Source organism: Centropristis striata, chromosome 20 (assembly GCF_030273125.1).
Source record: "Centropristis striata isolate RG_2023a ecotype Rhode Island chromosome 20, C.striata_1.0, whole genome shotgun sequence".
Classification (NCBI taxonomy): Eukaryota; Metazoa; Chordata; class Actinopteri; order Perciformes; family Serranidae; genus Centropristis; species Centropristis striata.
The window spans coordinates 6,253,030-6,274,574 of NC_081536.1; the positions used below are offsets into that span (position 1 = coordinate 6,253,030).

Sequence of the window (21,545 nt, forward strand, 5' to 3'; positions counted from 1 at the left end):
GCGTGAAGATTCTCAACAAAGTACAGAAAATACATACAGTCATGGAAAAAAATATTTTCCTATTTTAATTTCTTGTTCATTTTAATTTGTTTGGACAAACATAATGATAACAACAAAAATACCTCAAAATAAGCCATTTTCCATGGTTTTCTTGATAATAACCAAAATCATTATTAAGAAAACCATGGAAAATGGCTAGATATCAGCTCTTAAATTAAACTCCTATGAGCTATTTTTGTTGTTAACATTATATTTGTCCAAACAAATGTACCTTTAGTTGTACCAGGCATTAAAATGAACAAGAAATTGAAGAAAACAAGGGTGGTCTCATATTTTTTTCCATGACTGTATTTCCACAATCCATCAAAATATCCAGAATTATTATCCACACGACAACGCGTATGATTAAACATTGTGAAACATGGTGTAAGTCAAGTTATTGAGTACTAGTGAGATGTGATTACATGTGACTGCAACTGCCTGGCCAACGACAAACACCTATTTGATTCAACATATTGTAATAAAGTATGTTGTTTGTGTCAAAGTTCCTGATTCATCTGTGATAATAAATTAATAACCTCACACTTGTGTAACCAACACAGAGGTAATTGCCACAACTGCAGGGTAGTTACTTCTCATGAATAATGATTGGCTGTTTGCAGGGGCTTAAGCTTGCTAATCAGATCTATGTACCACAGGGGGGCCGTCAAGCTGTGGGCTCTGAGCTCCATCGATCTCCAGCAGCAGCAGCCATGGAGGAGAACTGATAGGCCACATCAGGGAGTTCAAAGCCATGCTGCTACACTGGCTCAAGCATGCAGAAAAGGGAGTGACATAGACCATACAGCTAGAGCTTCTTTATAGATGTTTCAAGATCAGATCCATCAGCATGAATCCCACTGCAGATTTAACATAATAACCTTGAGGGTGGGTTAAAAATATTGCAACTTCTCTGCTTCTATGCAGCTTTCAATCAGTCAGTCAGTCAGTCAGTCCATCTGATCATCACAACCTAGAGTAGGAACAGCTGGAGGCTCTTTATCTCTTCTGCCAGAGAACACAGTCACCTGACACAAATCCACAAAGGCCCACCTGAAGGCTACACACATGTTCCACCTGCACGGTTTGCATATATAATCTGATTTATGCCTGATCCCTTGCACAGAATGAGACTGTTGCACCAATTGTTTTGCATCTGTTACAAAAAAAAGATACTTTTTTCCAACTCACCTGCAGCTAAATGCACGACAATGACCCTCAAATGCACTACTTCATTGTATCACAGCCAACCAATTAGGGATAAACATCAAGTCCTCCATCTACATTCAGCTGTCATTTATGCAACAATTAGGGCGTGTGCGTCATTTAACTGATTATATGCATCACCCGTGATTAAGGAGAATATCAAATGTTAAAAGAAACAGCAATCAGATGCTAATGATCACAGCTGGGCTTGAAATAAAAAGTGTGATCTATTTATAGGCTGCAACAGAGTGCTCATATCAACAGAATAAGTTGTCTAGAAAGGGCTGCAGCGGTGGAGGCAGTAGTTTGAGCTATGTACCGGTGTAACCTACTTACAATAACAGTGTCATTAGCACAGCCCGATGCTCCCGAAAGACGACGCAATTGGGCTCTCTTCTCCAATGCATCCATCCTTGAACCTAGACCCCCCCTCCTCCCGTCAGAATTAACAGACTTTTTTCCTGTATATGTATTGTTATGAAGGCTTCTGCGGCAAAAGATACTCACCTCTAGCAGACATGCCCGGTAGGTAGAGCTCTCTTTCTTTTCCGAGATTACCGGGAGGAGATGCCCCGGTGCAGCTTTGGAGAATAAAGAGGGGGTGGGGGGGGAGACCGGTTGACAGCCTGATATTATCTGTACTTTAAGTTTTCGGCTGCCATTTAATGGGATTAAACGCAGGGAGGCGAACCGGCTGCGATTTGGTAGACTGGACTAGACTGCGCGATGGAGAGAGCACTTTCCCCGCGACAGGGCGTGTCCTGGATCAGACAGCATCCTTCTTATTTTCCAACAAGTTTATGTCCATATTTGAACATAATATCGCAGAATTACGGAGTTATAAATTAAATCCTTCTTGAAATTCCTCGTCTGACTGCAGCTGTTGTCGGCTCGCCTAAACCCGGCTATACTTTTCCGTCTGGGATGACTGTGCTGTTCAGAGCGTGCTGGTAGTTGGGCTAAATCACAAAGTTGACAGGCACTCTGGAGCAATGCATGTGTTTTTTATTTTATTTTTCCCCCATTCAATCCTGCTACTTTACGGAAAATACTTGGCGATCTGTTCATCATGTGAACTCCTCAACTTTATCCTTTTACGTAGTGAGTTTTTAAGCAAGCATAACATCATATCTATGTGGGAAAACACTGCAATATCAGAAAAAATATCCCACATCCGTGCATCATGTAGGAGCATAATCAATTTTCCAGCTCACCGAATATTTTCCATATTACATATATCGATTGGTTACCGGAATCCGATGCTTGCTTTTATATTTTGAACTGGGCTAATTGATTGTTGTGTGAATATATCAGCATTGAATGTATTGGTTGCTGTCTTCATTTCGTCACACTGTTAAAATAATCGCCTACGTCATTTTTTGTATCACCTACATCCTCAGTTGATCAGATCATGTGATTTTATCCCTTTAAGATCATCACTTCTTTGACAATTTGCCACATTCATAGGCATCAGATAAGAACCCAGTAAAGAAGAGCTAGAGGGAGATTGTTTAGTTATCAGTTTAGTTTATCAGTGTTTTATTGTTGACAGTAATATTGGTAACACTTTACTCTAAGGTGTCTACATAAGAGTGACATGTGTGTGTCATAAACATGACATGGGATCTGTCATGAACATTAATGACACTTTGAAGTAACATTAATGCTCATGATACTTGTCATGTCATGTTTTTGACAGGCTTGTGTGACTCTTATGTAGACACCTTCAAAAAAAAGTGTTACCATGTCTTAAGTCACAAAGGCATGTTCAAAAAATTGTCTAAGTCATTTATTTCTCTTAAGTTCCATAATTTACACACAGTGTTATTACTATGCCAATAGCCCAAGTAAAAGTAAATAAAAGCCAATAAAAGTTTTTTGTGTTTCCTGCTAAACTTGAAAAAGTGAGTTAGGCGATTATTTTAACAGGGTGACGATATTACATATATCGATTGGTTACCGTAATCCAATGCTTTCTTCTATATTTTGAACTGGGCTAATTGATTGTTGTGTAAATATATCAGCATTGAATGCATTGGTTGCAAGGCTGGATTAACCATATGGGCAACTCGGCATTTGCCCAGAGGCCCACGACCTCTAAAGGGCCCAGAGCAGTGTGGGCACAAGCAAAATATCTGGTTATCTCTTGCTTACATGTTAAACTGTCCATCGGAGCCGTTGCCCAAAAATGAAATTTGAGGTGACAGGGTGATTTCTGTTTAAAATGAGCTGAGGACCAAAATGCTACCTGATTCTAGATTCTTGATTTTTGTTTGTGTCTTGTCTTCCTCTGTGACGGCTCTATCAATTCAATACATTTGTGCTGCTGGGAATAGGTGTTGTTAAATAAATATTGGATGCTTTGAAAGTGGTTACTTACTTATTTTTTGGTGAAAATTGAGGACACTTCCTTCCCTCTCTTTTTCTATCTTTTTGTACGGTGTCCTTGAGTGCCAAGAAAGACGCCTTCCAAATAAAATGTATTATAATTTTTATTATAATAAAAAGCTGTGGCTCAGTTGGGAGAGTTGGTTGGCCCCCAACCGAAGGGTTGGTGGTTCGATCCCTGACCATCGCATCCTACATGTCGAAGTATCCTTGAGCAAGATACTGAACCCCAAATTGCTCCCGATGTGCTGTGTTCATCGGTGTGTGAATGAATTCCCAATGGTGGCAGATGGGACCGTTTAGGGTAGCCTCTGCCACCAGTATGTGTGTGAAAGGGTGAATGAGCACAGTCTGTAGTGTAAAGCGCTTTGAGTGGTCGCAAAAGTGACTAGAAAAGCGATATATAAGTGCAGGTCCATTTACCATTTACCATAATTTTTATTATTATTATCTATGTAGTGTGTCAATTTTGCCAGATTATACTGATGCTGATATGTTTTATTTTCATAACATCATGTGTGAGTGAGTGGCCTTGACAAGAGGACATACTGGTGCATTTGTAGTTCTATGAGTGTTTGCACATCTGTACATGAAAATGCACTTGACGACAGTTAGTTATTGATGTATTCAGTATATTCAGTGTATATTACTGTAATTTAATTTCTGTATTATGCCAGATTATGGTGATTCTGCGGTCGTGATGATGGGGCCCTTGAATATTGTTGCCCAGGGTGCAGCAAAGTGTTAATCTGGCCCTGTTTGGTTGCTGTCTTCATTTGTATGCATTGATCGTTGTCAGTAATTAAAAGCGGGTGCCTTGTGTGTGTGCGCCCCCTGCTGGAATAACACAGCAGCGTTTGGCGAGGGAAGTGCCACCGTGTCCAAAGTGAGTCTGTAGACGTCTTGTTTACAGTGGTGGTGCCAGGCCTGTGAAGACCCGTGGCCAGCAACGTGTTGAGGTTTTATTGCTTACCTTTATTCTTTCGTTACAAGGGTCATTATATGAAACCTCCAATCTGGATCGAGGCGGTAACAACAGGAAGAAGAAGATAGAGGAATTCTCTAGGTCTTCTCGGGAGAAACTAGTCCAGTCGAAGAACAAAATGTTCTCCAAATTTACGTCCATTCTTCAGCATGCTGTGGAAGCGGTGAGTCTTTTACCTACAGTGTATATTTATCAAGTGGCATGAGTGTGTGTGTCGTTTATTTTGGTTGATCGGGGCCTTTGGTCGCCCTGACATCACATATCATAACGTCAGCATTAGGGATCCGTTGCTAACTAGCGAGCTAACTAATTAGCCTAAGCTAATGTTAGCGTTTTGTGTTTGTGCCGTCGCTTTGTTTGTTTTTGTTATTGATTTTAAAGATGTGCGTTGGTTTTTCTGTTCGTTTATATTACTTATTAACACATTTCACTATTGTCCTTTTCCTCATCGCTTCAAGTCGTCTGTGTTTAAGGTAGTTTGGCTAGCTGAGCTAGTTAGCCGCTAATGTTAGCTGATGGTGTTAGCCCCCAAAAACAGCCTTATCATGAGGAGGGATGTCGAAACGACTGGACACAGCCCTGCTTGATGTTGCGCAAACGTTTTAACGTTAATGTTAAAGAGATAATCTGTGGGTTATCTCACAAAGCTTTTTTTTGGAAACCTTATCGTTACACAAGGCCAGCCGGCTAGCTAGCTAGCGCTAAGTAGCTAGATACCTGCCTAAAACAGACTGGCTCTCAAACAATAGACGTTTGGACAGGTGACCCAAAATAAACACTTCCGGCATAATATTACATTGTTCACTCATTATTCTACCATGCAGCTTGTTGCTGTGTTTGAGGATTGGATTTCGTCACCCTGTTAAAATAATCGCCTAACTCATTTTTTTTTTTCAAGTTTTCCAGGAAACACAAAAAACTTCACCAAAAGTGTAACATATGACATTTATTGATCATTTCACTCAAAAAGGATGTAACAAAGGATGGCTATTGACATAGTAATAACACTGTTTGTAAGTTATGTAACTTAAGAGAAATAAATGACTTAGGCATTTTTTTGAATATGCCTTTGTGACTTAAGCAAGATATGTTAACACTTTATTTTGAAGGTGTCTACAAAAGAGTCACACAAGCCTGTCAGAAACATGACATGAAAAGTATCATGAGCATTAATGTTACTTCAAAGTGTCATTAATGCTCATGGTACTTGTCATGTCATGTTCATGGCAGGCTTGTGTGACTCTTATGTAGACACCTTCAAAATAAAGTGTTACCATATCTTGCTTAAGTCACAAAGGCATGTTCAAAAAATTGCCTATGTCACTTTTTATTTTGACTTGGGCATAATAAATCTACTTAAGTCACACACTTGACATAGGCCATTATCTTAAACGGGTAAAATCACATGATCTGATCAACTGAGGATGTAGGCGATTTTACCATAGGTGGCCAGCGTCATGAGGAGATGATTTAGGCAAAAAAAACTAATTTTGACAAAAAAGGACATAGCCGATTATTTTAACAGTGTGGCGATTTGTTACAAGCATAAACCTTTACGTCATCCAAAAGTGAAAGTTTAACAGTATTATGTGAAAATTTCTGGGCTGTGTCTCCATGACAACACAATAATATTGTAGGTGAACGTTAAAGCCATTTAAGTACTGAGAAATATTATTGAGAGTTAGAAGATTATGCTAAAATACATAACATTAATTTCCCAAGAGCAACTTTGAAAGTGACTGAAACATGTAAACATGTTGTTAAGATAATTAGTGGTGTCTCTCCTGGCCACCAGTGTAAACTAACCATAATGATTATTTTGCAATTTTTCTTTTTCAGCTTGCCCCGTCACTGCCCTTGCAGGAGGACTTTGTCTATCACTGGAAGGCCATTACACATTATTACATTGAGACCTCTGGTAAGAAAATTCTTATTTAATAAGTTGTAACCTGATATGATCATAACAGAGGCTGATTGTTGTACTTTGCTGTGGTTGTTCTTTGTACAAATGCCGTTAGTGAAAAGTTTGAGTACAATGGCAGGGTTGATGTGGTATATAAAGATATATTTGCCACGTGCACATGTACTTATTATCGTCAATTGTGAGTATTTTAAAATATGATTAGTGCACATTGCAACTTGCCAGATGCAATAGAGGTGCCTAAATTTGCATCATTTAAAAGCTAGCAAATGGCAGCATTTTAAGCTTTAACCCAACAAACACATTTTTTGCCAACCACAATAATTTATTGAGCATCAATATTTCTTACTAATTTATTGTAACATATTAACCATCTGCTCATTTAGCACCTCTGTTTATAAAATGCACAGTGCAAAACTGAAGCAGTGCAAAGTGAATGGTTTTGAAGGAATCCAAATTAAACAGCTGAATTGTAAAAAGTATTCTGGGAATGCCATGCTGGTTACCTTAGCCAAGGAGGTTTGTTTTCTGTGCTGTTTGTCAGAGCAGCTTCATATGCCTTGTGTATGCCTGCAGGATCTTCACAAGAAGAACTTAGGGATGATGTTATTGATGCTGCTGTTATCCATAACCATTTATAGGAGTAGCCTATAAGAAAACCACAATATTATCATCCATTGTGAATTTTCACTTCATATGTCAATTCAGTAGACACTGCTAAATCCCAGTGGAACTGGCACACTTTGCGTCTGTGTAAGGTTGCATCAAAGAAGTACTTAGTGGTTAAACCCAGTCATATATAGAGACTTCTGTCTGAGCTACTGCCATTCAGTCTGTGTACATTTTGTACCAGAAAAAGTCTCTTTCTCTTATTTTTCACTCCAAATAACAGCTTCTTTACAGCAGTGCTACCAGTTAGGCCAGTTTTAAAACATTCCCTCTGAGCAGCTGATGGGGGATTATCTTTACTTTGAGTATTATGTAGCTAAGCTTGTTTTCAGAGGCATTTATTAACTGATTTTGCAGACTTGTGACTCAACTATCTGGGGTCACTTTTAACCAGCCTGTCCTTTTACAGTCCACATGGTTACTAATTAAAGAAATGATTTGATCATTTTGATGGAAGCTGTTGTGATTTCTCTTTTTTTGCTTACCATGCTTTTTGGCATTGTGTACTTTTGTTACATTGAATATATATGTGTGACATCCTTCCTTGTAATTAATTGAGTCACACCTGTGAACTAGTGCGTAATTGGTGATGAACAAGGATCACCACTATTTTAACACAGTGTTATTATTTTACTCTCATAACTGACCTGGGCTTCAGTTTTTCCTTGCTTTGAACAGTAATTTGGTTTAAAAATAAAAAGGTTAGGAAATCGGAAATATTTAATTTTCAGTGTTTATGCAGCAATCATTGACTTGAGCCACGATGCGCACCATGACCTAATTATTCTATCACATGCAGCATTGTGGGTTCTGACCCGTTTCTGTTTTCCCCTGTTAGATGACAAAGCTCCAGTCACAGACACCAACATCCCATCCCACCTGGAACAGATGCTGGACATCCTGACCCAGGAGGAAGGGGAGAGGGAGTCTGGAGAGACGGGACCCTGCATGGAGTACCTCCTACATCATAAGATCCTGGAGACTCTCTACACTTTGGGCAAGGCAGATGTAAGCCAGTCATGCTTTGGTAACTACATGAACTATACCTCCAGGACAAGGAAACGTATAAGGATAAGGCACTTGTATAAGTATAGGTTATTGGATGAAATATAGTGGAAATGAAGGTTGGAGGTAAAGTTTGGGAACTGAGCCCACAGAGGTTGTGGGAGCTGGATGTAACACTGAGCGTGCTCACAAAAAATTGTATACAAAAGCACAATTTGGTTCAATCAGTCATCGCTGAGAGCATTTCTATGCAGTGTAAGGGCACTTTTTTATTGGTATAAATTATATTCTAACATCTTTTTGTATGATTTCCTATCAGTGTCCTCCAGGGATGAAACAGCAGGTGCTCACCTTCTACACAAAGCTGCTAGCACACATCCGTCAACCTCTCCTGCCTCACATCAATGTCCACAGACCTGTACAGGTGAGAAACGATGCAGTCTGGATTTCAGCACACTTTTTGAAAGTCCTTCTTCTCAAAATGGTCTGCTAACTGACAGGTTATGTAACTTTTTCGTCACTTTTTTTCCCCCCGGGGCTGTGACTTTTCCTCTGTCAGAAACTGATCCGTCTGTGTGGGGAGGTGCTGGCTGCTCCTACAGAAAACGAAGAGATTCAGTTCCTTTGTATAGTCTGCGCCAAACTGAAGCAGGACCCTTACCTTGTCAACTTCTTCCTTGAGGTGAGTTTCTATGACACAAGGGAGGAAAAAAAAAAAGTTGGGCAGCACATCCATAAATATTTATCTGTATAAATTATTTGCAAAAGTAAGAGCCTTGCAGGATTTTAAGCACATAGTTCAGGGAATATATTTTTTTAATTTGTGATGTTATTTGCAGAACAAGTTAAAGAAGCCTGAGACGAGGAGTCCTGCAGGGACAGAGGTGGTAAAGGAGAATGTGCTGGCTCCGGACACTGGTCAGGCTTTGACAGAGGAACAGGCTGATCACCAAGAGGAGCCTCAGGCTGCTGCTGCTGCTGCTGCAGCCACCTCCAGTCCAAGCAGTAACAATAATAACGGCAACAATTACAATCTCGTCTCCTCGCTGCTCAACCTCACAAAGAGCCCTGTAAGTAATCCCCCATGGAATGAATTTGGGTGTTATTTTAGTCTTTTTCTTAATTAGAGTTGTTTGTATTCATGAGATGTATCCCTTTCTTCCCTACTCAGGATGGCAGGATCGTGGTGAAGGCATGTGAGGGCCTGATGCTGCTGGTCAGTTTACCAGAGCCTGCAGCTGCCAAGTGTTTAACTGAAAACACTGAGCTCTGTGAGCTCCTGACTGACAGACTGGTCTCCTTTTATAAAGCCCTGCCACAGTCCATGGACCCTTTGGACATTGAGACAGTGGAGTCGGTCAACTGGGGGTAAATGTCTTTCTTGTGTTTAACCACGCATTTAATGACTTATAAACACAACTTGCATACATTTCAGTAGCGTCATGTTCTAAAGTTTGGATTTAATTTGAATTAGCAGGTGGCCCTTAACCCATTAACGCCTAAAATGCCTGTAAAACCTCTGGGGGATTTTAATATAACCCCCTAAAACCTGAAGTTTTTCAGGAAATCTGGAAGTGTCTACTAAATAATAGATTTTTCAGCCTCTGTAGCAGATAGAAATGAAATTCAAAAAGTATTTGAGAGCTTATACAAATGCTACAAAACGACGTATCCGCTTTCCAGACTTCAATGGGTTAAAGTGAAAGTCTTCATTTGTTGAAGTGGGGTTGTATGACATACTTGTCCACAGTGTAAAGAACATGATGGTCAGCACTCTCTCAGTTTAGAGAAGCAGGAAAGAGTATTGCTAGGAAGCCAAGCAACATTCTGCTGTGGACAGAGACAGCTGCATAACATATTTTACCTATCCAAAAAAAAATCGAAATCAGTTCAAGTGTACACTATATTTAGAACATTTTCACTGATTTACCTTCAGACAGCATGTCCAACAGGGAAGTGAAGCTGTTATCTTTGCTCTGTTCAAAGCTACCAGACTCCTTTGACAAAAACAGTAATTTTACCTTGAAGAACATGGTAGTTGCTGGTCTTCCGCTGCATACATCTGTTAGTTTTTGTATGACTTTAGTGGTTTAAATTATTAGATTGGATTCACTAAAGTCACACAATAAAACAAACAAACAAACTGGTCAAGGCAGCAGTAGACCATTGACTTCCATGTTCTTCAAATTAAAACTTCTGTTTTATTGATTCGCTTCTCTGCCGTTACCTCTGCCTGCTTCTCTAAACTGGAGGAGTGCTGACTATGGGTGTTACACTCACTGTGAATACCAAGTACGTCATGCAGCCACAATTCAAAAGATCTGATTTATCCGTTTTAAATAGCATCACCTGTGAAATGCTATTTTAAGCAAATACTTTGTAGAGTTGCATCAAACCTTTAATATTTGTACGTTTTATCCTCTCTCTCTTTCAGTCTAGACGTTTATAACCTGAAGGAGGATGCGGCTGTCTTCACAGGGAAGAGGGCTCTCATCTCCTTCCTGTCCTGGTTAGATTACTGTGACCAGCTCATCAAAGAGGCTCAGAAGGTCCGTAACCAAAGCTGACTCATCGTGTTTTGATGTGTCATCTTGTAGTCAGAATTGACAGAATAAAAGGAACTTGAAGTTGTTTTTGTATCTGAAAAGCCACAAAAGGCTGAAGTACATTCTTGTTTTTCTTCAATGTCTTTCAGTCAGCAGCTGCAGTGATGGCAAAAGCTGTGAGAGAAAGATTCTTTGTGTCTGTTATGGAGCCACAGCTTATGCAGACGTGAGTCGAGCTTTGAATCATCAATCAGTTATCTTTTATATAAACTCTCGGCCTTGTCAGCTTGTTATGTGTCGTGACTCCTCATTAATACGGGGTGTGTTCGTGCGTGCACATAGGTCCGAAGTGGGCATCCTGACCTCCACGGCCCTGCTCAACAGGATCATCAGGCAGGTGACATCAGAGGCTCTGATGCAGCAGATGATTTACTTCCTGCTGGGAGAGGAGAGAGAACCAGAGACCCTCGCTACCATAGCGCAGAATCCACTGAGACACAGACTCATCGAGCACTGTGACCACCTGTCAGACGAGGTACTTTTTACTTAATATTCAGAATGTATATGGTCCTGGTGATGAATGTAGGGTGGTTTTTGCACAATCAGATATATCTGACGTGTATGGAAACGGCACAATCATGGCTTGAAGTAGGGAGAACTCAAAAATGCCTTTTGTGCAGAATAACAGTGACGGTGCCATAAATCGTTTAAAAATTAAACTGCAAGTTGATTTCTTTGATAATTTATTTGACAAAGATTGGAATAAAATTGAATCCATTTATGCAACATTTTTCCAAGTTCCCACAAGTTTCATCAACTTTGGGGAACAAAGGAAGCTCCACCTGTGATACATATTTAACAATTTACATTTTTACAACCTTTCACATCCTCTGTCTAAAATTTTACTAAATTTGTTTATTTATTAGTCATACATGATTCGTTAAAGTAACACTAGAAATCCAACAATAATTTTTGCTTTTATAGTTTCTGTCTGTGATGAATGGTTTAATTTGAGAGAAAACATGCCTTTAAAACCCCATGGGTTGTGAGGTCCAGAGGGTTAATGTGCCTTAAAAAATAAAATGATTTATTCATAATTTCTTGTTTTTCTTATTTGTTATTCAAAAGTACTACTGGCCATCTGCCCTTCAAGGATTCTGAGTTCCAGTGAATCAAATGATAAACCAAAAGAACATGAATTTTAATTAGAGTGACAGAGCCATTGAACACATTTTCATCACTGAAAAGAAAGATGAATCATCTCTCATTTTTGAAACAGCCACTGCCTACTTTTTTTTTTGTCAGTGAGCAAAAATCTTGGTCTGTTGCTGGAGTTCATAGTTGAAGCTAAGTCTTATTCCTCCTTCTGTCCCCAGATCAGCATCATGACGCTGCGGCTTTTTGAGCAGCTGATCCAGAAGCCCAACCAGCACATCCTCCACAGCTTGGTGCTGCGCGGCCTGGAAGAGAGGAATTACCTGGAGAACAAACCACAGGAGGAGCGGGAGCCGCTGGAGAACGGGCAGCCCCACGACGCCGTGTAAGGACCTGCCTCTGACCTTTGACCTCCCAGAACTACCTTTTAAAATGCTGCTTGGAATATCATCTGCACAAACACACACTAGTGGAAATAAAGTGAATGCATCAACGAGCTGTGTTTTTCAGAAGTGCTAACGATTTAACTAAACCAAACTTATTTTGTATTTTAATCTGTTTGAGCCACGATGAGTGGTAAATGCATGTCTGCCCCTGATAACGTTAAATAATCAGTGGTACATAATAAGCAATATCTTGCTTGTTTGTTGCTATTACTTTACTTAAATGTGACTCATTGATTTTCCTGCAAAGGAATTGAGTCCCCAAATGCAACACTTGTACTGTGTTGACATGACACAATCATAATTTGTAGAGGGTGAGATGAGTTCACAGAGAAGCTGAAGAATGTCAGTGATATACAGAAAATAGACTTCTAGATACAGTGAACATACTTCTAAATACAGGAAATAATTTTATTTTGACATGCAAGGTCCAAGTAAAACTTTATTATGTAGAAATGATTGGATTCATGCATGATGCATTCACTGCTCACATTACACAACAGAACCTGAAGATGATATTCAAGCAAGCCAAAAGACCCCTAAAATATTGTCATTCAATGAAAGAACACATATTTTCCCTTTAACTACACACAAGAAAACTAGTAGTAGAAATTTAAAGTGGTCACATTATTACAGCATATTACAACATAGTTTCTTTCATGAGAGTTATACATTGTATTGAGAAATGCATGAAACCTAACATGGACATAAATCGAAAACAGATTGTGTTCTCATATCAACGTGTTGTTTCTGCAGAGACCTTGAGGAGGATCCACTGTTCGGTGACGACCTCTCTCCAGACAGCAGGCTGTCTGGTTCTGATTGGCTCAGCGCCTCTCCACCACAGAGCCCTGACCACACAAAGTCTGACGGGAAGACCGAGGTCCACAAGATTGTCAACAGGTACACAGTGTGCTTTTGATGCAACATAGAGCAGGTGCATTTTTTTTTTTTTTAACCAAAAGTTTAACTCTTAATTCTGTTGCCTGCAGTTTCCTGTGTTTGGTGCCTGATGAGGCAAAGTCATCATATCATGTTGAAGGCACGGGCTATGACACCTACCTCAGAGATGCACACAGACAGGTAAGTCCTTTTGTCTGGTCGGTTAAAGGTTTAAAGCTTTAAAGCTTAAACTCCCTCTTATGTTCGAACTGTTCATAATGTTAATACATAAAAATGTTAAAAAAATTGGGCCTGGGAAGAAAACTGATGTTGATGTATATCTATGGATACAGAATGAAAATCCTGATGGTTATCTTTTCTATGATTTAGTTTTCCTTTCTTTGCTTTTCCTATGTATCAGGAACCTGTACATATAAGAGAAATTATGTTTTGTTTTTTAAGAAGGGAAAATATCCTATGTTGTATGTAACCTGTTGGCCTCAATAAAGATAAAAAAAAAAAAAAAGCTTTAAAGGTTGAGATTCACTGGACAAACAGCAGCAAAGTGAAAAATCTGGTTTAGGTTTCTCCCTTGTTCTTTCACCATTAAACTAATTGCTGCGTCAGGTCCGTGGGTACTGTTGCTCATCAGTTTTCTGTCATTAGTAGAAGAGATACTAAGTGAAGGTGATTTGTTCTCTTCAGTTCAGGGACTATTGTGGTGTCTGCCAGCGGTGGGACTGGAGGGGAAGCCCAAAGCCTTTTGAGAAGTGTAACCTGGACAGCCCGTTCTTCGAGGGCCACTTCCTCAAGGTTCTCTTCGACAGGATGGGTCGCATCCTGGATCAGGTCAGTTTGGTCCACCGTATCGCAAACATCCGTAATAATACTGGCGTCATTGATATCAGCAGCATGCATTCATTTTGAGATATAAATGTGGAATATCATTTGCATTGTTTAAGCTCCGCTACAAGTCTGAATAGCGAAGGGAGTGTTGTATAAAAGTGCCCTTTGAAGTCACAAATGCAGGTTGTAATCAAATCCCTGCAGCAAACAGAAGCCTGCTGTTTATGGAGCACCACTTGAATCAAAAATCAGCTGCTTTCTAGTTGATGGAAATACATAGCCCTGATAAATTCCAGAATGATCTCACATGGCAGGTTTCCAAGGCAACCTTTCGTGAGACCTGAACTGGTTAATCTAGCTTGTGGCTGGACACGTACAAGCAGATTCCAGAGAATAAATTAAACGTTCTGCATGCAAATCAGCACAAAATGTTATTTAGGGTCAAACAAAGTAAAAGCCATCATTTCTGTTTTTATTGATTCTCACTTAAAACCCCTATTTGTTTTTATTTTTTAAGGAGCAGATGAGTTTAGACAGATTGTCACTCAGATCAAATGTTCCCACAGATTTAAAAATTATTTCTTGCTGCAAGAGAACGTTGCTCACTGCAGTTGAGCGTAAATGAAGCCAGCTAATGGGGAGAGAAAAATGAGGAAATGATGCAAATGAGCTGCTGATTGTGCAGAAGCCTTTTTCTTTTTTGAAACATAAAAAAACAAAAATAATGAGCTCTTTCCATAAACCCATTTGACAAATGATGTTAGATGGGAATTGTGAAGATGACGGGGATTCATAAACGAAATGCACTTTTTGGCAGCTTGTGGGTTTCTAGTAGCTTTTAGTAAGTCAAGTCTAAAAGGGAGTGATGTATTAATTTATGTCATTCAAAGCTTCAGACTATTGTGACACTATTATTTATTCATCAGTTTTTCTCCACACACATTCATCTTCACTTCACTCTCATCATGACTTGATTCCCAGTGTAGTTTAATATCTGACTCTGTCCTGCAGCCGTACGACGTCAACCTGCAGGTGACCGCCGTGCTGTCCAAGCTCTCTTTGTTTCCTCACCCACACTTGCACGAGTATCTGCTGGACCCTTATATCAACCTGGCCCCTGGCTGCAGGTCTCTGTTCTCTGTCATCGTCAGGGTAAGACTCCTGCTCAGATTATACTTATTTTATCCATCACTGACGGACGCTGCTGCGTCTAAAGCTTACGGTCACTGAGTTCTTGCTTGATGATTTTTTTGTTATGTTTAGCATTTTGCAATGTCTGGTATTGTATCTCAAAAATATTTGATGCAACAAAAGAGTCATGTTGTTCTTTCTTGGCCTCTGTCTCATGCCAGTGGTCTCGATAGTGGACGTGTTTATGTGAATCCCACTTTCTATTGATCTCATGAGCTTGCTGCTGCTCCACCTGCTTCTTATTAGATGAATTCTCAGTGTGCAGTATTTTCTTTGATGTTGGGGTCTGTAGTTTAGTGATGACGGAGGGGGGGGTGTAAACGATAAACAAAGATGGTGCATGAAAACTCTGTCTGCAAATAATATGGACAGAGACTCACCGCTTACAGTTCGATATCCAAATTTTCTTTGATAATGTGTCAGTGGTTACACCACTTGGAGTTCAGGAGCATGTGACGTTTGTCAGATAAATTATTTTACATATTAGTTTGTAATGTTGATGGGTTATTCCCATCATACTATATATACATTATGGGATGTCCAAAAATGACCGCCTCAAAAAAAAGTCATTCATACCATAGCATGTTGATTATTGTCAAAAATGTTCAAATTTTAAAATGCCTAAAAATGCTTTAAATGGGTCAATTATAGTCTGTTGATGCATATTAGAGTATAATATGGCCAGAAATGACAAAAAACACCATATTATGGGATGTCCAAAAACTGAAAAAAGTCATACTATATAGTAAGTTGATTTTTGTCAAAAATGGTCAAATTTTAAAATGCCTAAAAATGCTTCAAATCGCCCAATTATACTCTGTTGATACATGTCTATGTCAATTTTTGTCAAAAACAGTCAAATTTTAAAATGGTTAAAAAAACTGAAAATGGGTCAATTATATCTGTTGATACATGTGGTAGTATAGTTTGTCCAAAAGTAGGATCTGTTACAGTTGAGCCCTGCTGAGTCTTATTTTAGGAGAACTCATGCTGTGATCTGAAATTGTATTGCATGTAACTGTTAAGAAACATTTTTTTAATATGAAGCTGCTTTCTTGGCCAGGAGACATGTTGAGAAGAGTTTTAACCTTTTTATTACCTTTTTATTTATACTAAATAAACTGCACCTTTGTACTTATGTAATACTGTGAATCAGTCAAACTATTTGTCTTTGAAATCAATCCCAGTAGCACACTGTAAAAGGCAACTGGAAGCAGCTAATTTCCTAGCTGATGGTCTTGTTTGTTTATGGTAATTACTGTTATGTCTCCAATGAGTGTAGTGATTATTTAACTGGTGCTGCACCTTTACCCAGAGGAGATGGAGTTGTGTTTTGGTAATTGCTCTGTGTTCTTGGGTGTGGTAGGTGGTGGGAGATCTCATGTTGAGGATTCAGCGCATCCCTGACTTCACTCCCAAACTGCTGCTCGTGAGGAAGAGATTATTAGGTCTGGAGCCGGAGGGGATCAAGTACGTACTTCCACACAGTTCTGTGCTCTAATCTCCCGAGTTGACTTTTGCTTTGCACTTCTCACCTTGTCTGCGTGTTCCTCCCATCAGTATCGACCACATGACTCTGCTGGAGGGGGTGATCGTGCTGGAGGAGTTCTGCAAAGAGCTGGCAGCCATCGCCTTCGTCAAATACCACGCAGCTGCCTCCTCCTCGCCGTAATCTTCCACGCTGTTCGTCCATCTGCCACCGGCCGGGCAGACAGGTCAGGATTAATCTGGGCCTTTGGGGTGTGGTGGTACCGGTGTAACAGGGTCAGCGAAACATTACCACTAACTGCTCATCCCTGCAAGCCTGTTAAAGCCCACACAGACGGGTTCATCACTCCCCCTCTTCTGGCCTCTCGGGCTCCACTATTAAAAGCCTTTGGTCTTGTTTTTGAGAAGGTCAGAGCACAGACACTGCCCAGCCAGCAGAGGAATAAGAGGAGGAGGATGGAGGTCGAGGTGCAGAGAGATGGTCACTGGACTTTTTTCAGCCTTTGCATTTTTCTCTCACTCCTCCCGCCCCTTAAACCATCTTTCTTTCTCACCAGCCAAAAGATGACCACCCTGTAATTATTATATCAAGGAGAAAAGATGTTTGTGTATTTATTTTCTGTCCCGTTATCACCCATTTGTAAACGTCATTGCCTTAGTGTGGAATCGCACCTTTCAGTTACAGAAGATTGTTTCCTTTTGGAACATTTTTAACTCCTCATGTGTTGTCTGTTTGAAGACAAGAGGCTGTAGAGAAAAAAAAACCCTATATGTACCTGTAGTTACATAAATATTGAACTGTAGTATTAACGATACTGCGCTCATATTTTAAATGCCAAGTCCTCTTATTTATTTGTTTGCTTTCAGGTTGCCTTTTTAACTAATCTCATATTAAGATCAGATGAATTTAGAACAGCCGAAGTGCAGACTGAGCAGATACTTTATTTGTGTTCCTCGTCTCTCCTAAATTTGTCTTGAAGTGCTTGTGCTCATCTCTAACCACCATCACCCAAAGACGTCACCATCCATCACATACTGTCAATGAAATGGTGAAATTTGCAAACGATGTGAATTTGCACACGGACCTCATTGCATCGCACGTGTTACATTATTCAAGTTTATTCATGCTTTTAGGAAATGTTAAGAAAAAGACATGTTGTCTTTGTTCTCAACACCCAGTGTTTAATTTCTAACACAACAGTGTTTTATTTTATCCAAGGGATACTGTGTTATTGTTTTTTTTTACATCATTTCTGATTGTCAGTAATGGGATGCGGAGGAGCAAACCTCTTGATTTTATTGTCCAGTGTCTTAAATGCATCATTAACTAAGGACATACTGCAGTTACAGCAATGGTTCCCAATCTTTATTGGCTTTTGATGCCTAAAACAAGGCTGCAGCTGTGTCCGATAACCCATATTTATATGCTATTAAGTACGCTGAAACACAGTGTGAGATTCTAGTTTAGAACTTTCTTGGCATACTGAAATATTACAGTATGCAAACACTGGACACTGTCTGCGTGTGACGGCAGCCCAGCAACAATTTTAAGAATACCATTCACGTTGCTAAGCGTAATATAAAACCTCAAGCGCTTCATAATGTAAGTGACAGAATGTCGTGCATTGTATGCAATTTTGGACTCGGCCTATGTCTGCTTACCAATTTGAGATTAAACTTCCGAGATTGTTTTAATTCGAAACGATCCAACAATTCAAAAGAAATTAAAGATTAGAGGAAACTTTGTGTAGCAAAAACTATCATCCTCTCATATTGTTTATCATCTTGTGGTGTTGATCTTAAGACCCCTTTTACGGGTTCAGACCCCCAGTTTTGCTGACTAACAGTATCCTTAGAGCTCCTCCATATGTTGTCTTCACTTCCTGTGGAGTGTTGCGTTCACTAGCAGTATTACATTTCCATCCTGATCTTACTCGGTGCTGTTTTTTGTTGGAAGGGGTTGTATATTACCTGGATATCTCGGGAGGGTGGGGGCAACTATAAATCACCTCAATGATTCATAATGTAATATTTCAATTAGTCTAAATCAAGATGCTTAACTTAACTTGCTGTGTTTTGTTCTAAGTGTGAATGTTTCCATGACTGGCGATGAGTCTGTTTACGTGCGAGTGTAAGGATTTATTATTGTGATGGAGAATAAGTAGAGTCATTCATGGAAGCCATGAGTCCCCGCCGGTCTTGAGCCTTGTTTTCTTCTGGTCCCACCTTTAATCCCATCGCTCAAGCTCCGATGCTACATTATGCAACTGCTTGCATGGAATCAGATTTGCACATTGTCTTTCTTCATCCTTGTTCATAATGTAAATATACTCAACAAAAAGCTTTTTTTTCTCCTCTCCAAATGTTTTCATAAACCAAAAAGAAAAAAAATCTAGGATGTACCAGGAGTAACATTTCTATTTTAATGGGAAACTTTTTTTAAATGGTCAAAATCATGCACATTTTTTAATCAACTATCTTTCCAACTTGTTCTGTACATTTGTATATTGTATGTGTACAATAGCAATAGAGATATACTACCTGGTGTAAATGCATGCTTATACATTATTTTTCATTGTTGAAAGAAAAAAAAAAAAGGCAGTCCGGCCATCTGTGAGGATTTCTTATGTCAGCACTTTGTTGTGTGAAGACTGACAGGGAGATATGATGCCTTACTTCACACTGTGGACTCCTGGAATCAATGTGTAAGGGGTTTCTGCTTCACTACCGTTTGTTGTGGTCTTATCTCTTGTGTTTCATCCACTTTAGTTTGTGAAGATGTACAGGACTTTCGGTATAGTTAAAAAATCTAATGCCAACTGATTTCTTGTGTCAGCTTTGACCAATCACTGTATCATGTTGCATTTCTTTGTGTTAATCGCTGCTTTTCTACTGATGAGAAGTCTCATTATACTTCTTCTCTCTTTAACGGCCAGTTTGATTTTGTGATTGTGCAATGCATAATTGAAACATTAAGGTTAAGGTGCATGCTCACTCCTCCTGCCTCCCAATGCCTCGCACAGTTAATTTTAAGTGATGCAGTCTAGTTCTCTCAGAGGCATTGGCTCATTTATCCCCGATCTTCATTTCAACACTGCTGTTATACAATGTGTTTGGTTTCATTCAGGACAATATGGTTTCTTTAACATTCTCCGTCCCAATTAAAAAGAGAAATCTTCAGGAAAAGATGTTTCATCATGTTTTTATTACGAAATGTCTGTACAACAAAACAAAAAATACACAAAATAACCATTTCTTTCAATGACAAGGTGAAAACCACAAATTCTGTTCAATCTCCTTTTTTAAAATATTTTATCAGATAATGTGGGGGAGTTGAATGTCTTTAACCTGTGAATGTCCTCCACAAACAACCCTCCGGGATGACGTGACATCTTGCACAGGAGCAGATCAGAGAACGCCGAGCGTGAAAATGACCTCTCCCGCCAGTGAATAACTGAAGAGCAGTCAGCATGGTTTACTCTATCCTCTGTCAAATTCTCTTTGGCTCCGAGCCAGCACGCTCAGTCATCCAGCTAATTCTGTAGAAATGAGTGAAAAATCTCACTCTCTGGGCACAGCAGAGGATTGTATGAAAAGTCCAAAGTCATGTGAGGTGGTCTGGAAATAAGTCAATCCTACACTTCCCTCGCCTTGCAGTGATTTAGAAATCAGCCATGAAAAAGAGGCACTATGGTGCAGAAAGAAGGCTCTCAGACTAATAACTCTTATTCTTAATGATTGCTGAGGTACACACTGAGATTGCAGTCAGCTCGGGTCTTACAGTTGAGTATATTAACTTTTTTAAAGCACCTGAAGTCATTTTTTCCTCAATAAGAGATCCTTATTCATACAAAAATATTCATACTCGTTAGGTGTCGTACTACAGCACTGAGACTGCACTGAATAACTTCATTTTCCACACAAGGAAACAGTAATATCTTGATTGCAGTATTGACGTGGAATAGCTAAGTCTATACAGTCTTGTTACACAAGAGATTTGTGTCGAATGCCCTGACACAAGTCAGTAACAGCATTTACATCATAATTAAAGTTCTGCAGTCAAGTGGAGGCAAATCTATGGAAGCCAATTTCTACAGGTAAAGAAAAAATAGATGAAATCTTGTAGTGAAAGAAAAGATCCTGTAGGTCATGAGAAATATCTTGAAATAATGAGTTCTCAAAGTGAGAATGTTTCTCAATGGAAACAAAATTATTTTGATAAGGTTTCTCATTTTGCAATAACTTTAAAAAAAAAACATTTTGCTGAACAATGTTATTTTGCGGTATTAAATCAGTCCTTTGATAAGTCATTGTTTTTGGTACTGGATCCCTTTGCTGTACCTATTTTTGAGAAATTAAGTAATGATTTGTGATACCAAGTCATAATTTTGAAATAGATTCTTATGACTTACAGGATTTTTTTTCATAATATTGGCAGAAATGAGCTTCCATACAATTCAGAGCGACTGGTTTACAATGGATCGCTTTTTTAACAACAAAAGTTCCTGTTTTTATCTGATGTGAGGACAACCTGTTTGGCACTCAGGTTTGTTACCCATGGATGGATCAAGTCAACTAATGTGGCATTAACAAAATAGAACAAACTCATCAATAAGGATGTTAACTAAATTGTCAGAATCATGTTCATATTTCTGTGTGTGAACACAAAATATAGACAGCTTAATGTTAACGGTCCATCAGATTGTCATTTTAACAGTTTCCACACTAAAAGTGCCAGATCAGGGATTCAATAGGAATCCTGATGTCTTAATGATAATGCC

General features: G+C 39.3%; 1 protein-coding gene across 1 annotated transcript; it reads left to right on the forward strand.

Moving 5' to 3' along the window:
- Positions 1 to 1,544: 1,544 nt before the first annotated feature.
- Positions 1,545 to 17,581, forward strand: fhip2a (FHF complex subunit HOOK interacting protein 2). Its single transcript, XM_059359684.1, has 18 exons — positions 1,545 to 1,770; positions 4,627 to 4,781; positions 6,458 to 6,536; positions 8,047 to 8,216; positions 8,533 to 8,637; positions 8,773 to 8,895; positions 9,053 to 9,283; positions 9,385 to 9,581; positions 10,648 to 10,762; positions 10,909 to 10,985; positions 11,102 to 11,294; positions 12,136 to 12,299; positions 13,114 to 13,260; positions 13,350 to 13,440; positions 13,945 to 14,088; positions 15,097 to 15,237; positions 16,643 to 16,746; positions 16,837 to 17,581. Exons 1-18 carry the CDS (start codon positions 1,713 to 1,715, stop codon positions 16,946 to 16,948), a joined length of 2,406 nt encoding a protein of 801 aa, XP_059215667.1. The 5' UTR covers positions 1,545 to 1,712; the 3' UTR covers positions 16,949 to 17,581.
- Positions 17,582 to 21,545: the final 3,964 nt, after the last annotated feature.